The following is an 18,179-nucleotide window of genomic DNA, read 5'->3' as shown; positions in this document are numbered from 1 at the left end:
AATGCAACAAGGTTTACAGACAGGAAACTGCCGGGACCATGGCCATGACATCACACTGTGGGCGAGGTTTCACCACAATATCAGCCATACAGCGCCCCCTGATGATCTATTTGAGGAAAGGAATAGATTTCTCATGGGAAAGGGGGTATCGGCTACTGATTGGGATGAAGTTCAGTCCTGGGTTAGAGTTTCTCTTTGAAGGGGCAATCTGGTAACGATAAAAGAAGTGGACGTTGTAAGCCAATTTCCCCTCTGTATAAATAGTCGCCTCAGGAGCAGGTCTGTGGGGGGAGCCGGAGCTCAGTCTCTCCGGATACTTATGCTGGGAATACACCATGAGATTGTTAGGCAGATAGATGGCTCGATAGATAATTTCCAACAGGTCCGATCTGATTTTCGATCGTTTTTCTCATCGATTTTCTCATAGAAGTGAATGGAAATTGATCGGAAAAACGGTTGGAAAACTGACTGGCCAGTAAATCTGCTGAAAAAACTCATCGTGTATTCCCAGCATTAGTTCCAGACTCCAGTGCACTCCAGCAATCAGAATCGCTGAGGAGGAGACCACGTAGCTCTTCACGTTTTGGGGCTGATGAGCCCTGCATCAGCGTGCCTCTGGCGCTGTCACGGTTAAACAATCCTCTGTCCTCATCTGACTCCTGGCAGAGATTCTCGCCCTCTAAGAATGAGTTAAAGAACGAGGAGATCTGCATGATAATGAAGCGCAAACTGCAAACCGCCCAGCAGCCCCCCGGAGACCAGACTTGCCGCGCAGAGCCAAGCGCCTGCGCCAAAACTTCACGCTTTACCAAAGGTCAAAAAACGATTCTCAGCACTTTAAATGTATCACTTCTGAAAATTGCGCAATGCTTATTCATCAGGGTGGATTGCTGCACGGAAAGAGCAAGGGAGCGAGACCCACAACGCACCGTCATATGTGGGCTCTGCGTTATGAGATAGCGCTCCAATCATCACGCAGGGGTCAGGAGAGGAGGAAAGATACACCAAACTGAGGCCTTCAAACTGCAGAGTGAATCAGAATCATTCATAACGAACGTTAAAGGATACCCGAGGTGACATGTGACAGGATGAGATAGACATGTGTATGTACAGTGCACACAAATAACTAGGCTGTGTTCCTTTTTTTTTTACTTTCTCTGTCTGAAATAGTTAAATATCAGGTATGTAAGTGGCTGACTCAGTCCTGACTCAGACAGGAAGTGACTACAGTGTGACCCTCACTGATAAGAAATTTCCAACTATAAAACACTTTCCTAGCAGAAAATGGCTTCTAAAAGTAGGAAAGAGATACAAAGGGTCAATAGTTCATAGATTTTAGCTCTGATTTCAATGAATGTGTCATTGAGCAAAAAAATAGTTAAACATTAAAAAGTAAATTTAAACATAAAATAAAACGGTAGAATATCTTAAAAAGTCATTTTTAGGAGAAGGAAGATAAATACAATCGTTTATTTCATTCGTTTATTTTCGCTTCGGGTGTCCTTTAAGTCCTCACATGCAATATTTTGGCAGCTTCGCGTATCGCATCTTTCCCAACACTGCGCCATACACGCCGCGCAAACTGACTAATCGCGCTGCTTTTATTCACTAAAACACTTTAAAAGATGAAAGTTAAAGAAAAAACCTAAAAGGCAAACTGGAACGTACCATAAGAGCTGTAGTGAAAAATAAAAATGAATAAAATTGCTTATTTTTTAAAATATTTATAAATGATTTAATCAGTGTTTGCCCGTTGTAGCGTCTTTCCTCTCCCTGATTTACATTCTGAAATGTATCACTGGTGGTGATATCTTTAGTCCTGCCAGGTGATCTGTATGGAATGTGTGTTACTACTGAGAGTTCTATGCTCAGAGGAAGGTACTGTATGCTTGGCAGTTTGAAACAGCTGTTATTTCCCACAATGCAATGAGGCTCACAACAGACAGCAAACAGTTAGGGTCACGGCTCTGACATCACACTGTGGGAGGGGTTTCACCACAATATCAGTCATACAGAATCCCCTGATGATTTCTCCTGGGAAAGGGGGTATCCGTTTCTGATTGGAATGAAGTTCAATTCTTGGTTAAAGTTGCTATTTAATGGTTTGAAACTCAAAAAAAAAAAAAAAAAAAACATGGGCCCTCCTTCAATTAACGTTTTCTCCTAACTTTTATTTGTAAGAGATACTTTTTCATCTTCTTTTGAAATAATATTTCAGCGCTCTGCAATTGAAAAGGTACCAAAAACTGGGTGGAAAAAGTACTATCAAAGTGAATCTCAGTATTTTCTGGATTGCTGGTAGTTTAACCTATTTGGGACTGCATGGCCCTGACCCCTCAGGGCTCATTTCCACTTGTGCGGATGCGAATTTCGCATGCGGGTCTATGCGAATTCGCATGGATGACGAGGTATGCGAATTTAACTATGGTAGTGCTTGTGCGCTTTTCTATTGTTTCTATGCGAATTCGCATGAAAATTTGCATACACAAACCTCACGCGAATTTCCTATTAAATACATTATATGCGATTCGCATAGCGGTATGCGAATTCTGATGGCTCTGCCATGCAAATTTTTTCTGCACAGAAAAATGCAAAGGAATCCTGACAAGTGGAAACAGTCCCGTTCACTTGTATTGCTATGCGAATTTGCATGCGAAAAACGCATGCAAATTCGCGATAGTGGAAATGGGCCCTTATAGGCAACCTGAAGTGAGAGGTATAATGAGGCTGCCATATTTATTTCCTTATAAGCAATACCAGTTGCCTGGCAGCCCTGCTAATCCTCTGCCTCTAATACTATTAGCCATAGCCCCTGAACAAGCATGCGGCAGATCAGATGCTTCTGACATTATTGTCAGATCTGACAAGACTAGCTGCATGCTTGTTTCTGGTGTGATTCAGACATTACTGCAGCATAATAGATTAGCAAGGTTACCAGGCAACTGGTATTGTTTAACAGGAAATAAATATGGCAGCCTCCACATCACTCTCACTTCAGTTGTCCTTCAAAAGACACCTGAACTGAGTGGGATATGGAGGCTGCAATTAGAGGCAGAGGATCAGCAGGACAGCCAGGCAATCTGCATGGTTTAAGAGGTTTAAGAGGAAATAAATATGGCCGCCTCCATATCTCTCTCACTTCAGCTGTCCTTTAAAAATAACAGGAATTCTGACTGGTTGCTCTGACCAACAGCTCCACGTTTGCTGTGGTTTTCTTGACACCTGCCTGAATCAATCAGCCCTTTTGTCTTTCGCTCCTTCAGGCCAGCTTTGGTGTTTTGCTGCCCCAGAGGATGCTGGGAGTCTGGTTTATCCTTTGAGAAAGTCATGAGGTAATTGGCTGACCCGAGTGAATGGCGAGGGAGCGACCGGTATGCGCCAAACTAGCTGGCTTGTGTTTTACAACTCATTACGGCTTCCAAATATAAAACCCCCAAACTCGTAGCCTGCGGTCACACACGTACACCTTGGCGGCTTTGTAGCGTGGCCCGACACCTCTGTCTCCCCCCATAAAGCAGCCCAGCTGCACCTGACAGAAAGCAGATGGCCCCATGACTGCCGGGCCCCTGCCAGGCCAGTGAGGGGGGCCCCCCGCGCCATGTGATACGGCGTTAATAACGGATGAAGAGGTGGCACGGCAGAAAGCTGATCCCCTCTGCCCCGCCAGAGGATAATTCCCTTCTGTATCGAATCGGAACATCTGCCGCTGACCAAACTTCAACTCGGCTAATAATTAGGCCGGATATTCGTGTAGTTTTGATTTTCTACCATGGCTGTTTTTTTGTTTGTTTGGGGTTTTTTCCTAAAAAAAAATCCATATGATGTCACTTCCTGTGTTAGGATGATAACAGTTGTTACTGTGGTGCAAATTTATCAAATTCAGTGTAAGGAAAGTCCCTCCCACCCCGCAAAAGAGTTAAAGGTGGCCCAACTGAAGCCCCCTTTATTCTCACCAAGAACCCCAAAGGTTCCAGCAGTAGCGTTACACCAGAGCCTCTGTCTGGCACCGGCCATCTGGGGGTTGCCATATCATTGCAGTAGCCAATGGCCTTCTTTCTGCAGCGTCTGAATCATCTATCCCATCCCCCATTCACATTAAGAGAAGAGGGGGCGTGGTTATTAGTCACAGACCTCCCCAGAGTATGCTGTGCGGAGGAGGGTGCATGGTGACAGATCATGGGTTTTCTTGTGATGTGACTTAGCAACTGCCATTTTGAAAAAAAAAGAAAACCCAGAGAATCCCTTATGAGGAGATGGACTAGTCCAAAACCTGTTGGTTCAGTTAACTGCTTACTTTTTTAGCTAGAGTGGTCCTTTAAGCCTGGTACATGCAATCTTGACTAGTCAATAAATGGCCAATTTTACCACCTACATTTAGTATGAGGTTTACAGATTTTAAATCCTATGAGCAGATTGTATAAGTAAACTCTCAAACTCCGTGGAGGTGGTCAGTGATTGGCTAATCAAAATTTAAGGTGTGTAGCAGGCTTAATTGTTGTAATCGCAACAGCCAGCATTGCTCTCTGTGTTGGTTTATATACATAAGCCTTGTACACACATCCAACTATAGCCGTTTGAAACAATCATTCCAATAGGTATTGGCTAACTATTGTTGGTAAAAATGTTCAAAACGATCATTAAAACCAACGACTAACGAGCCAAGTTGTTCCAAAAGCTGAATCCAACCTGCCGGATTTTTTTAAACGATTATCGTTAATAAAAGTGTGTGTCTGTACGGAGATCGTTAAAGCGGATCCGAGATGAAAAACTAAATATAACAAGTGATTGTCTATATATCTTATCTAAAGTTTAGATAGTTTACACAGCAAATCTATCTTCAAACAGCTTCAACAGTATATTAATATTTTTTCCTGTGATACAATGGGAGCAGACATGTTTTCTGCTTGTCACTATTACACAATCACACACACAGGCAAGCTTATCTGTATCTAGGCATGCTAATCTGCATATTCTGTGAAAACTCCACTCTTATCTCCTCCATTACACAGGCAACTGATCTGTATCTGCACTGCAGCTCTCAGATTGTGAAAACTCTGCCTCTGAAATCTATAGCTAGTAACACCTTTTTCACCTGCCCAGACTGAAATCCCACAATCCCTTGCAAGCGCCAAGGCACTCTGGAGAAGCTGTGGGTGTGGCTTATTTAGTTTATAGGAAATTAGGGTACTAAAACAAAACAAAACAAGTATTTGGCTTGAGGAATGCCCTATAAACTATATGTAAGGAACACAATTATGCAATGAGTAAAAGTTCATCTCGGATCCACCAACGACCACAGCGCATGCGTAAAAACAACTTTCAAATTATATATATTTTTCCACATCGTTTGCTCTTCAACGACTGCATCTATGCTTATTTTTAAAGTGGTCACTTTGCTTTATTGACCAATTGCCCTTTTAACTATTGCTGTTTGCCTATTTCGAACAATCATTGTTGTATGTGTGTACATACCTTTATAGACACAACCGAAGAAGATACAAATTTACAGCATTATAAATGTAGGACAGCAAGTCTGCAAATAATTTGAAAAAGAAAATGCACAAAAAAACCCACTTTAAACGTAAATCCTACAAGCAAGCTGAATGCGCACTCACAGAAAATACGTATCATTTCCATGAAATGTAACCGGTGCCCTCCCTCAGGGCCGATCCGGGAGAAATGTCAGGAAATGCCATTATTATAAGTGGAATTGTAGATACAGCCCAGAGACGGTGAAACATACAGACTCTGCCAACTAGCAAGACTGGGTGACAAAGCCGCCATTGTGGAGAGGTCACATGTCATTACCCAGAAGCCCCCGCTCCTTCTGAAATGTCAAGCCAATGATAGGCAGACAAAAGCTGGGGATTAGACCTCTGTGACAGCGCAGCCGGCCCTCGCCCCCGAAACTCAGCTCAAGTACAAAAATATTTATTCTCTAAGCCTGGGCTGGAGCCTAGCCATGATCTGTGCGGATGCACCACAAGTCTCAGCAAGCCCAGCCAATGGAGTTTTTACTTCAGTTCAGAAAAAGGAAAACGCTATAATTATACTATATATTTAGTTTTTTCAAACTAATGACCACTTTTACACGTCGTATTTATAAAGGGCGATCATATTTATTACAGCACCGATAAGTGCGTTGATGGACGTAACGTAATTGATGTAATTTAGCTATGCGGAGCACCATCCGCTTGGATCAACAGCTGCCCCCGATATTTCCCAGTAGAAAAAGTAGCGGTACGTGAGCCATAGGTTTTTTATAACAGCGGCAAAACGTTATTTCTTAAAGTGGCGATTTCCAGCAAAGTGGCAACATTTGCAGCCTCCGGAGATAGCGAACGCTATTCGATGATTTTTAAAGTGGCGATCAAGGCGGTCGTCACTTTATAAATATGGCGACTGTCACTTTATCATCGGTAGTGGTGATCGCAGAAATCTGAGATTCCTTATCAAAAAAATCGATATAATTTAAGTTGGTTGCCACTTCCCTAAACAGATCAACATGGGTCTAGCAGCTACACAGCATACAAAAGTCTAACTTTTTACCTTTTTTCCGGGTGACAAAGTGTGCGTAATCAGAAATGTGTTGTCTCCTCTGTACCGCGTGCAATCGTGTATAAGGTATGTCAATCTATAGCGTATATGATATCTATATAAAGCATATTATATTGCTATATTGTTATATCAGGCAACTCTGTCTCCATAAAGCTGCTCTTCCACTTCGTGCAAATCCACAGAGGAAAAATACGCTCAAAAACGCCCAGCGATGCACGTGAAGGGCCCCTAAAGCCTCATGTACGTGTTTATCTCATTGATTCGCAAGTATGCACAAAGCAAGATGTAAAAGTTTATTACAACCCCTTCATTCCACAAGGAGGAGAGACCCCACATATCTGTGGGGATGCTATCTCTACATATACGACCCCTGGATGACTCACTCCCATCTCAGTAACGGCTGATGCAGCTAAGCAAGGGAGGTTTCCCAGTGAAGCATGAAGAGCCCCTGAGCAGTGACCCGATGCACAACAAATGACAGCTATCTCTGTGTAGTAACAGCGCTTATTAAAATACCACCAACCTAAGCAGACTTTCAAGCTACCAACTCCTTAAAATCGATATGGTGTGATATTATGGGAGTGAAGCAATTACAGGCAGATTTGATGGTAATCGGCAGAGATTTGCTGAAGAAATTAGTTAGACCAGGTGAAAACTGCTTTTTTTCACATATTTTTACCGCAGGTGACACACACACACACACACACATACACACACACACACACACACACACACACACACACACCTTACAATCTGATTGTGAGATGTGTGGTTGATAGATCTAGATTGGAAATCATCCTAGTGCCACTGTTTCCGCCAGATGCCTCTACAACAGTCCCCCCACCCCCCACGCAAACAAACACACCGTGTAATGTGTCTCCCTCCCCAGACCATGGTGAGTATCGGAGCCGGGACAAGATCCTCCAGCACCCAAGGCTGAGACACCAAAGTGCGCCCCTCCATCCCTGCCTCCCCAGCCGTCACACACTGATTGCTATTAGACTAAGAGGGGCCCCAGGGCCCCCAACACCTTAATCTGTAGTTATCTGGCTTGCAGTCACTGCCATGTATCGCCTTTTCTTATTTCTCTCTGCTTTAAACACAATAGGAGAATGATAGCTGAGTGAGTTGTGCGCCCCTCCTACACTGCGCCCTGAGGCTGGAGCCTCTCTCGCCTCTGCCCGGCCCTGGTTAGTATTGCAGGTTCACCCGTCACGCAGCTCCTTGCTTCCTCCTGTGTCCGGGATTGTTTTGAATTGCCACCGCGACCGCCTGTCCGACGTAACAATTGCAGTGACGTCACTACATGCAGTGGTGTCACATGGTACAGGGGCCTGCAGTGACAATTCAAATGCCGAAAACCAATCGTTGGTAAATCAAACACCATTACTGCTGTGCACCTGTTGAGCCCTTGCAACTGAGATTTTCCAGCATGCCGGATCGACCCCTTGACCGATTTCAGGCGAAGCAATCAATCCGGTTCCCATGTTGCAGCATCGATATCTCACAGATGTGATCATTATATTCAAACCAGCTGAATATCGATGCCGAAAATATAAAGTAATGTATGGACACCCTAACGGTTCCACATGAGGGCAAACAGTATGAAGTACAACTGAAATCAACGTCGAGGTTTCTAGTTCAAAATTCTATTTGGATCAGCCCTGGTGAAGGAGATGACAGCAGGCTGTGTGGGTGGAGACTCAGCATCTTCTTGCTGATTAGGCTGTAAAGGGGCGGGGCAGCGACAAAGGCCACTGACAAGATTGCAGCCTGCAGCTCTGTCAGTCTGTGCTTCAGGAAGTGGCTGTTCTAAGGGCTCCTGATCAGGGAATTCAAATAGAGTTACTGTATATGATTTATATCAGGTGCCATTAAATGCACCTCTATGTATAATTAGTCATTATATACATACTTCAGAGAAGTCATATTTTGTAACTTCATGTTATTAAAAATGACTTCTCCTTTTCGATTGACATTCAGATGTATTATTCTAAAGTTATCATAAGGATATGAGGTCACATCGTTGCCATTATGGCAGCAGCACACCATGTACTGTTTGGCACACGGTATGCCCCAGAACCCCATTTTCCCACCTACAGAATTAGCTGAATTAAGCAGCAAGGTTTTTTCAAGGCTGTGGAGTCGCTACGAAAATCATCCGACTCAAAAAAACTCTGACATTTATTAAAACCACCAACTCTGACTCCAGGCACCCAAAATTGCTGCGACTCCTCGACCCCATAGTCCTGGTAGGGCTATGGAGTGGGTACAAAATCATCCGACTTTGATGTTTTTAAAACCACCGACTCTGACTCTGACTCCAGGTACCCAAAAATAACTGACTCCACAACTTTTTATTTTCCCTGGCCGATCAAGTGATTACAGTAGGCTGATATTCCCATTCAGCAAGTCCTGTTAAGGATCTCTATGCAGCAGATGGTGTTTTTAGATACATTGTTAAGAAGCTGGTATAATGATTGCCAAAATCGTTAAAATGTCTAGAAATCTCCAGAAAGAGTTATTTCTCAACAAATATCTCCCCAATCACTTATAATCACCGTCTATAAGTGGTCCCCAGTAACAGCGAGAGGCTATAAATTGAAATGGAGGATGCAAATAAATGTAACTTGCTTGCAGATTTCATGCAAGGGGTATGCAACCTGGAAATGGGTTTATCAACAGCACTTCCTGATGATTCTGACTGGCTCATACTAAAAACATACTAGAAGGTGTACAAGCTTCTCCCAAAGTTGTCCCTCATCTGTGGCATGGTTTGTAAACCCCTCTGAGGGACAGTTAGAGATGGAAATTGTCTAATGAAATCTATGGAATGTGGCAGAGCTATAAAACTGCAGAATAATAGTTTTTGAACTGAATAACTCAGGGCTGGATAGCCAAAATGTGATAAAAAAAATGCAACGAATGCATAACTTACTCTAACTAGAGTCAACAAATATGACTCCTAACCTTGTCTATCTGTCCCCTGGAGTGAAAAAGACTTGAAGATGAATTCCATAATAATTTCTGGACTACCAGTGATTTTACAATTGTGGAGCTTTATGGGCACTACTGCCACCCCACCACACAAGGGAGTGAGATTAGACCAAGTATCGACACACTTGTGGCAACAGGAGAGAAGTCTGGCATCATACAAGAGAGTTTTCCCTTCTCAGCAAGAACCAAAGATCAAACATTCACTATTCACCCGGGAAATCTGACTATTTATCGGAACATGAAGTCAAATTCACAACAAGGGCTGAGTGGAGGCCCCCACTGCAGTGCCTTCACCCTCCTGCAACAAGATAAAAAGACTCTCAGGTAAGGGTTTCCTCAGTCCTACAGAAAGATCTATTAACCATAAGATCATATTAACCATTAAAACTGACAAGAAATTAACATTTACAGATTCCCCCTCCATCTCTTATAGAATAGACTCCACAGACTTGTGATAGGTGGAACCAACAATCAGGAGATAGTCCTGACACTTGAGACCTTCGTTGAGGACATGACAGGTAGTGGCTGGATGGTGTAATGGTTAAGGGCTCTGCCTCTGACACAGGAGACCAGGGTTCGAATCTCGGCTCTGCCTGTTCAGTAAGCCAGCACCTATTCAGTAGGAGACCTTGGGCAAGTCTCCCTAACACTGCTACTGCCTATAGAGCGCGCCCTAGTGGCTGCTGCTCTGGCGTTTTGAGTCCGCCAGGAGAAAAGCGCAATATAAATGTTATTTGTCATGTCAGGTAAGTACTGTCACACTTTGTGACTAGTTTGACGCATCACCCACTTTTCTGGGACAGTTATATTTAACCCACCCACACACTGTTCAATCTTCAAGCAAACACTCATTTCAACGACTCCTAGTAATTTGAATCCTTCCACAAGGAGCAGTTCCATTTTGCTTAGGTTAATACGGTCAACTGATTGAAATCCAACAAATGTGCGAATCAACGTGCTTTTGCCAATACGTTACACTATTTTCTTTTAAGCGATTAAGCAATCGACAACAGTATGGTTGATCGGAAGTCAATCAACAAGTGGCCCACACACTGCAAGTGTGATCCATTGCAGTTGTCTTTTACTAATCAATTTGATCAATATTCTGCTCCCATACTCTGAATCCAAAACTCTATTCTATGTCGACTGAAATCCTGTGACCAGTAGCTGATTCCTTTATAACTGACCAATGTCTTTCATCCTGCCTGATCGAGTAAATTGGTCGAATCGATCAGATATCGGACAATTTCCATCAATCGAGCAAAGTGGAACATAACCGATTCTCCCCACCCAATCCGTTAAAATGATCGAATCGAATGGTCAATCGAGCAGGAAATTGAATAATGTGTGGTCACCGTTACTCAGCTCAGTGCAAAATTATAACATGATCAAAATTTTCCAACTTGGCTGACTTGCAAATAACAATCAAAACGTCACAGAAAATAAGCCAAAGCTAACATTCTAACCGATAATCAGTAGGGCGCAAAAGCAAAACCATTCGCAAGTCGCCCAACCTGGTGGATCAGAATGTTTCCGGCACGGTTTAGATCTCTGACTCCCCTTAATTCGCCCAGAAAAACTCGTAAATGACCCATCCTCTTTGCCAAGAGATGGGACCAGCACAGTTCCTTATCAGAGATGTGTGCAGAGAAAACTTTGTGATTTGACAAAAAAAAGTTAAAAACTTCACAGGCCCACCAAACTTGGGTGAATTCACTAGTCTGAACACAGCCACAAATATTAACCTTCCGACAGCCCTTTCTAGACTCAAGAGGCAGTTTACTTAAAAGTTTCCTGAAGACGGCCTATCAATTTAATTTTTTTTTTGAAAGTTATATATACGGTATATATAGAGAGTGTTTTTGTATTGTAAACTTTTTCTTTTAAAAAAAGGTTGTTTAATAAGTAAAGCCTTCAACACCAAAACACCCCCCCCCCCCTCTTCCTCAGTAGTATTAATACAAATTTTAAAAGGGGGTTAAATAACAGCGAGCCCGGGGTGGGCAAATCGATACAGCGCATTTCCATTGTCTGCGGGCCTTAATCCCTCATCATAACATCATCGGGAGCATAAATATAATATTATACGGTTTATTTATCCAATCAACATGTGTCTAGCCTTGTGTACTCGCAAGCCTGCCCTCAAGAATTCTCAATTTTCCACTCCAGGGAACCCATCACAAATCCCACTTGTATTTACACCAGAGGAATCCAATACATCACAACGTCACCTATATTTACACACAAGTTACAGGCAAGAGAGTAAACCCAACAGTCATCGTCGCAAAGCCATTCGCCATTCCGAGACACAGAATCGCAAGCCCACTGGGCAAGATGCACTATATATAGCATCAGTGGTCACCAGTCCACACATAATCAAAGGTAGCAAGGCTTTCATGGTATAGCATGCCTAAAAATACATTTCTCCATTTGTACAGCACCATGGTATATGTTGGCACTTTGTAAATCAATAATAATAATACAGCTGTAAGATTACATTAGAGTGTAAGCTCTTTGGGGCAGGATAGTTCTGTGTCAGGTTATTTTTATCAGTCAATATATAAACATACTTAGCAAGTTCTTAATGGTACAGCTTTAAAATGTATACATATAACATTACATTAGATTGTAAGCTCTTCCGTGCAAGACTTTCCGATTGTTCATCTGAAGTTTGCCATTTACATCCCTTAATTAATAATAAATAATTCCTAATATTAATAACAATGACATAAGAGCTTACTATTTTCATAATAGAATTGTTATCGCAACATAAATATTGCACCAACACCAAACTAACCAATGCGTCATTTTCAAATATAAAAGTTATTAAAAACAAACAAAAAAAATCACTAAAGCATCCAAACATCCAAAACTAATTAAAAGCAAAACAAACAAAGTCTTCAAAATCTAAAAACTGAACAATATAAATAGTTGTCAAAGAATACCGAACAAGACAGCAAAATAACTGTGTTTGTTTTGATTTTTCGATTTTTTTTGCTTCCACGCTTTGGTTGTGTATCTGTGCACTGTAAACACAAATTACGTATAGATACAACAGTTTGTTTACTCTTCTCAATAAAGTGCTCAGCCATTGACAGCTCTGGTAGTCATCACTTTAAATAGGCTTTGCACCTCTTTGTAGGGAGATAAAACTATCACACTATACAAACTTTTACGTAAAATACACAAACTATACACTACTAGCACAATAAAGAGATGTGGACATCATTTAATGCACACAAAAAAAGTATTTTTTTCTTCCCATAACTCTTTTAGAGTTTCAGCCAAATTCTACAAAGAGTTAAAGATTACATTTTTGTTCCGTTCAAAAACTTTAGTAGTCTACTGGAACCTATTTGTGACTGCAAGCTCTTGAGAACAGTTAGTTGTCTAGCTCAGAGCTGGGAGACAGAGAGAGAAGGCTCCAGACACAGGGATGGATCAGCCACAACAGACTAGGCCAAGACTAGAACTCTGCTCTATCTAGAAGGTCCAGTGAGTCCACCACCAATCCCTGCTTTCCTCTCCATCCTTCTGACCCACCAGAACCACTTTGTTGCAAACCAGAAGTCCAGATTTGCAACTAAGTAGCCGAAAAGGAGACCTCAGGCTGAGGACTGTATGCAGAAGTGAAGGCATGCTCTGTATAAAGTTTACACTCACCAGAAAGATCTCAGGAGCTGGGGGGAGGCTTAGAAATGCAGAATATCCTTCCTCTCCAGCACCCCACTCCAGAGGCAGACTTGGGGGGCTCAGAAAAGTTTAGGGGTGCCGGTCCAGGCCTGGCTTTGCAGGGTCTCAGCTGCAGCAGAGTTGCAGGAAGTTGCTGAGCATGTTTCTGGGCTGTGTGGACAGGCTCTGTGCCTCTTTTTGGATGACTGCTTTCTCAAACAATCCCTTCGTTGGCTGTTTAGGAGCCTCCCCTATGAGAGGGGGGAAGGGACTGGCTGGCAGGAGGTTCTCTGAGATGAGGAGAGAGAGAGAGAGGCTCTGCTCTTCATGCATCCAGGACCAGGATTGGGGAAAGTTGGGGGGCTGGCTCTCAAGATTATGGGGGGTTCCTGCTAGTGGCAGAGCAGCCACATGAAGGTCCTGGAGGTGAGAAGAGAAGGTTTGTCAGCAGCAGCAGGTTGTGCTGGAGTTTTTCTGAGCAGGGCAGACCCTCCCCCCTCCCCAGTGTTTTGTGGGGTAGTTGAAAGACCCTCTTTCCCTCCCCCTATTCATGAGAGGGTCTCTGCAGCTGCTGGGGTAGAGAAGGAGAATTACATTCTACTCAGTGGTCACAGCAAGATCCTAAGGCCTCCTCCCAGACATTATATAAAGGGGGGGGCTGCCTGCTAGAGGGTCTGAGGGGGTACCCCAACTTCATCCACTTCCAGCCTGGACTGTGAGCATCTGTTGCTGGACAGAGCATCTCTGCCTCTTATCCTGCTAGGGAGTGTTGTCTGTTGTGCTGACCATACACAGAAGTCAAATATCTAACGATAAATCGTGATGTGTGTTAAAATGCATCTAATGTTGGCAGAGAGGCTAGCACTCACGTCTAAAGTGCTAGAATCCCAGATTCAAAACTGGTCCATGACACTGTCTCTCTTTAAGATGTCCATACTTTACTCAATTTTCCACAGACCAATTAAGCAAACAACTTTATTCAGCGATCAACAACAGTGTGGTATATCGAAAGTCATTTGACTAGTGGCCCACACACTGCAAACGAGATTCTCCTTCACTGATTCAGCTAAACAATATTGTGGAGCTCCTGTGAGCCCCGCTGAGGACAGTCAGTGACATGACTATGTATTGTGTAAAGTGCTGCAGAAGATGTCAATGCTATATAAATACATAATAATAATATGGTAGGACATTACACTATGGCTATGGTAGGATTAGATTGTGAGCTCCTCCGAGGACAGTCAGTGACATGAATATGTGCTCTGTAATGTGCTGCAGAAGATGTCAGTACTATATAAATACATAATAATAATAATAATAATATGGTAGGACATTAGACTATGACTATGGCAGGATTCGATTGTGAGCTCCTCTGAGGACAGTCAGTGACATGACTATGTACTCCGTAAAGTGCTGCAGAAGATGTCAGTGCTATATAAATACATAATAATAATATGGTAGGACATTATGCTATGACTATGGTAGGATTAGATTGTGAGATCCTCTGAGGGCAGTCAGTGACATGACTATGTACTCTGTAATGTGCTGCAGGAGATGTCAGTGCTATATAAATACATAATACTATGATAGGAGATTAAACTATGATTATACAGTAGTAGGGATTAGGTCAGGATCTCCACTGAGGACAGTCAGTGACGTGACTAGTGATGATAATAATATGCTAATTACACTTTAGCAACATTTCTCATAAAATGGACCAATCAAATACTGTAGCTGTTGTACTGGAGTGTATAGTGTGTCTGTAATTGTGAGGGAGGGAAGGTACTCCACACACTATGACTTCCTGTCACATGACCATTCCAGTACATTGTGAATGGACAGCTGATTGTAGAATTGCCTGGAGGGAGATGGAATAATAAGTGAATAGGCTGCAGGGTGATTGCTTTATGGCTTCTGCTTACAATTTACTAATCTGATGGTTAAATGACCGATCAGATCTTATCCCAGACAGCTTAGCAGAGAAGAGAGCAGCCTCAGGGCCAGTGCACACTAAAAACCACTTGCTTTTCCACAAACGCTAGCGGTTTTTGAAGCAGTTTTTCAGAGCAATTCTAGGCATGTTTGGAGCGATTTTCTAAACACGCCTAGCGATTTGTGGAGCATTTTGGTGTAGCATTTTTTATATTTTGTTACAGTAAGGGTCCATTCACATCTAAAACCGCAAAACGCCAGCGATTGCGGGAGTGATTTTTCTGAGGAATAATCACTGGACACTGTAGCGGTTTGGGAGCGATCGCGATTAGCGGTTCTATGCATGCTAATCGCGATCGCTCCGGAATCACCGGCAAACCGCTGCATGTAACACGTTTGCGGTGAACGCTAACCGCAAGCGCGGCAGTGAGAACACTGCCATAGTGTTACATGTGCTAGCGGTTTGCCTTGAGCGGGAATTGCACGATTCCCGCTCAAGTGAGAATGGACCCTAAAGCTGTAACTGAACAACTGTAACAAAAACGCTTGGAAAACCGCTCTGATCTAGCGTTTTTCAGAGCAGTTTTCCACTTTCCTATACTTTACATTGAGGCTAAAACACCTCAGAAATCAGCAAAAATGCTGCAGGACCCGAGTTTGCGTTTGCGGGGGAAAAACGAACCGCTCTGGTGTGCACCATCACATTGTAATACACTAGCCAAGCGGTTTTCAGCCCGCAAGCGTTTTTAAAAACGCTCGGAACCGTTCTTGGTGTGCACCAGCCCTCAGTCAGTATAGTTATACTTCAGTGTGGTTGAAATGTTTTAAACTGAGGACCCGATTAGTGTTGGGGATCCTTCTGTCCAAGCCGTTTCCAGGGTGAATGGTGAACATGCCCTGGGTCCATTAGTGATTGGGCAAATCCCAACAAGAACGCATGTTTGTCAACGCCGACACGAATGCAGACACTTGTGCGAACTCAATCCTGATTGGCCATTCCAGTGTAGCTGACCTGGGTTAAGAGATCACACTTGGCACTATAGGGAATAGGTTTGCTGCTGGCGTACATAGCCAAAAAGTCTGTGTTCACCAGCGGACATGAACGCACGATTCTCGGCACATTCTCGAAACTGCCTTCACTCGATAGATAGCCACGTTTTGTAGACCATCAAGCAGTACGTGCTGAACAGGACGGCGCTTATATCTGCTTTGGGTAAATGCTCGTGCCCACTACGTAATTTTTCGATGATTGTTACTATGACCGGCAATTTGTCGAGGAACGAGCAATCGTTTCCACAATCTCGCAATGTGAGCACAGGCGTACGTTTATGAGAAACACATCTGGCGAAGCGCTCAGACAACGACTCTCACGGTGGATCGGATCTTTAAGATTCCGGATGACGCCCATGCAAAGTATAGCGATCACTTGAACTCTCGCTCGGGCCCGTCATGTACCGTCGCCCGCCAGCAGGAAGTTGGATCGGGGTACGTTTGTAGTCAGGAGACGTAGCTGTGATCCATCTTCCTGCATCATTAGGTGAGTATTCACAGCCCAGACTGGCATGGATCTGAGGCGAGGTCCATACACACGCGCTATAAAAGTTGTTGCTTGTCACTGTCATTTGGCTACAATTTTTAACTTGATTGTCATCCTATACGGCAAAATCTATTGTTTATCAGACATTTCAGATGACATTTGTTGAGTGTGTGTACATAGCTTAAAGAGAAACAGTGATCAAGAATCTAATTTTATCCCAATCAGTAGCTGATACCCCCTTTTACATGAGAAATCTATTCCTTTTCACAAACAGACCATCAGGGGGCGCTGTATGACTGATATTGTGGTGAAACCCCTCCCACAAGAAACTCTGAGGACTGCGGTACTCCTGGCAGTTTCCTGTCTGTGAACCTCGTTGCATTGTGGGAAATAGCTGTTTACAGCTGTTTGCAACTGCCAAAAAAGCAAGCAGCAGCTACATCACCTGCCAGCAGTAAAAATGTCACCATGTGACAAATGTCAGAATGTAAATCAGGAAGAGGAAAGATTTTACAATGGGCAAACACTGACTAAATCATTTATACATAATTATTGTAAAAATGAAGCACTTTTTTATTACATTATTTTCACTGGAGTTCCTCTTTAAATGTTTGTGGGTAGAACTGGGCGACTATTACAAGACAAGACAAAGAACATGTATTTTGCGCTTTTCTCCTGGCAGACGCAAAGCGCCAGAGCTGCAGCCACTAGGCCAGTAGTAGTGTTAGGGAGTCTTGCCCGAGGACTCTTTACCGAATTGGTGCTTTCTTGCTGAACCGGATTTCAGGTCAAATCGATGACTTCTGACAGGTTCGATCTGATTTACGATAGTTTTTCGGACCAATTATGTACAGAAGTGATCAGAATATTGATCATAAAAAATCAGAAATCAGAGTGGACCTGTCAGAAGTGATCCTTTTGACCTGAAATGTGACAGGAAATGGCATGGTGTGTACAGGCATTACAGATGCTAATGTGGAAAACAAATGTTATCTGTAACTCAGCAATTGGCTGTAATCTCTCCATCAGTGTGACAGTGATTAGCTCTGCTGAAACAACAAAAGCACACTACTGATTAGCAATTCACCTCCAGGCACTGCACATTCCAGAGGAGGAGGAGGGCTGCACATGGGAATCAGGAGAAATGCACTGCAGGAGCAGCAGAGGAGGAGGACTGCACTACAGGAGAGGAGGAGGAGGGCTGCACATGGAATCAGAGGAGGACTGCACTGCAGGAGCAGCAGAGGGGGAGGACTGCACTGCAGGAGCAGCAGAGGAGGAGGACTGCACTGCAGGAGAGGAGGAGGAGGGCTGCACATGGAATCAGAGGAGGACTGCACTGCAGGAGCAGCAGAGGGGGAGGACTGCACTGCAGGAGCAGCAGAGGAGGAGGACTGCACTGCAGGAGAGGAGGAGGAGGGCTGCACATGGAATCAGAGGAGGACTGCACTGCAGGAGCAGCAGAGGGGGAGGACTGCACTGC

General features: G+C 43.5%; 1 protein-coding gene across 9 annotated transcripts in view; it reads right to left on the bottom strand.

Annotated features, from left to right (window-relative positions):
- The window catches only part of BOC (BOC cell adhesion associated, oncogene regulated), a 194,365-nt gene that overhangs the window by 107,269 nt on the left and 68,917 nt on the right, over positions 1–18,179 (bottom strand). For 2 of the 9 annotated variants that reach the window (XM_068270895.1, XM_068270896.1), the window contains exon 1: positions 5,616–5,654. The exons of 6 other annotated variants lie outside the window; for them this stretch is intronic. In XM_068270895.1, coding sequence (XP_068126996.1) covers positions 5,616–5,637 — 22 coding nt within the window. In that variant the 5' untranslated portion in view covers positions 5,638–5,654. Of the gene's footprint in view, positions 1–5,615; positions 5,655–13,218; positions 13,586–18,179 lie in introns of those variants that run through there. One more of the 9 variants, XM_068270904.1, reaches the window with a different exon arrangement.

The sequence above is a fragment of the Hyperolius riggenbachi genome, chromosome 2 (genome assembly GCF_040937935.1).
Source record: "Hyperolius riggenbachi isolate aHypRig1 chromosome 2, aHypRig1.pri, whole genome shotgun sequence".
In the NCBI taxonomy this organism is placed as follows: domain Eukaryota; kingdom Metazoa; phylum Chordata; class Amphibia; order Anura; family Hyperoliidae; genus Hyperolius; species Hyperolius riggenbachi.
This window is presented reverse-complemented; position numbering and strand designations above follow the sequence as displayed.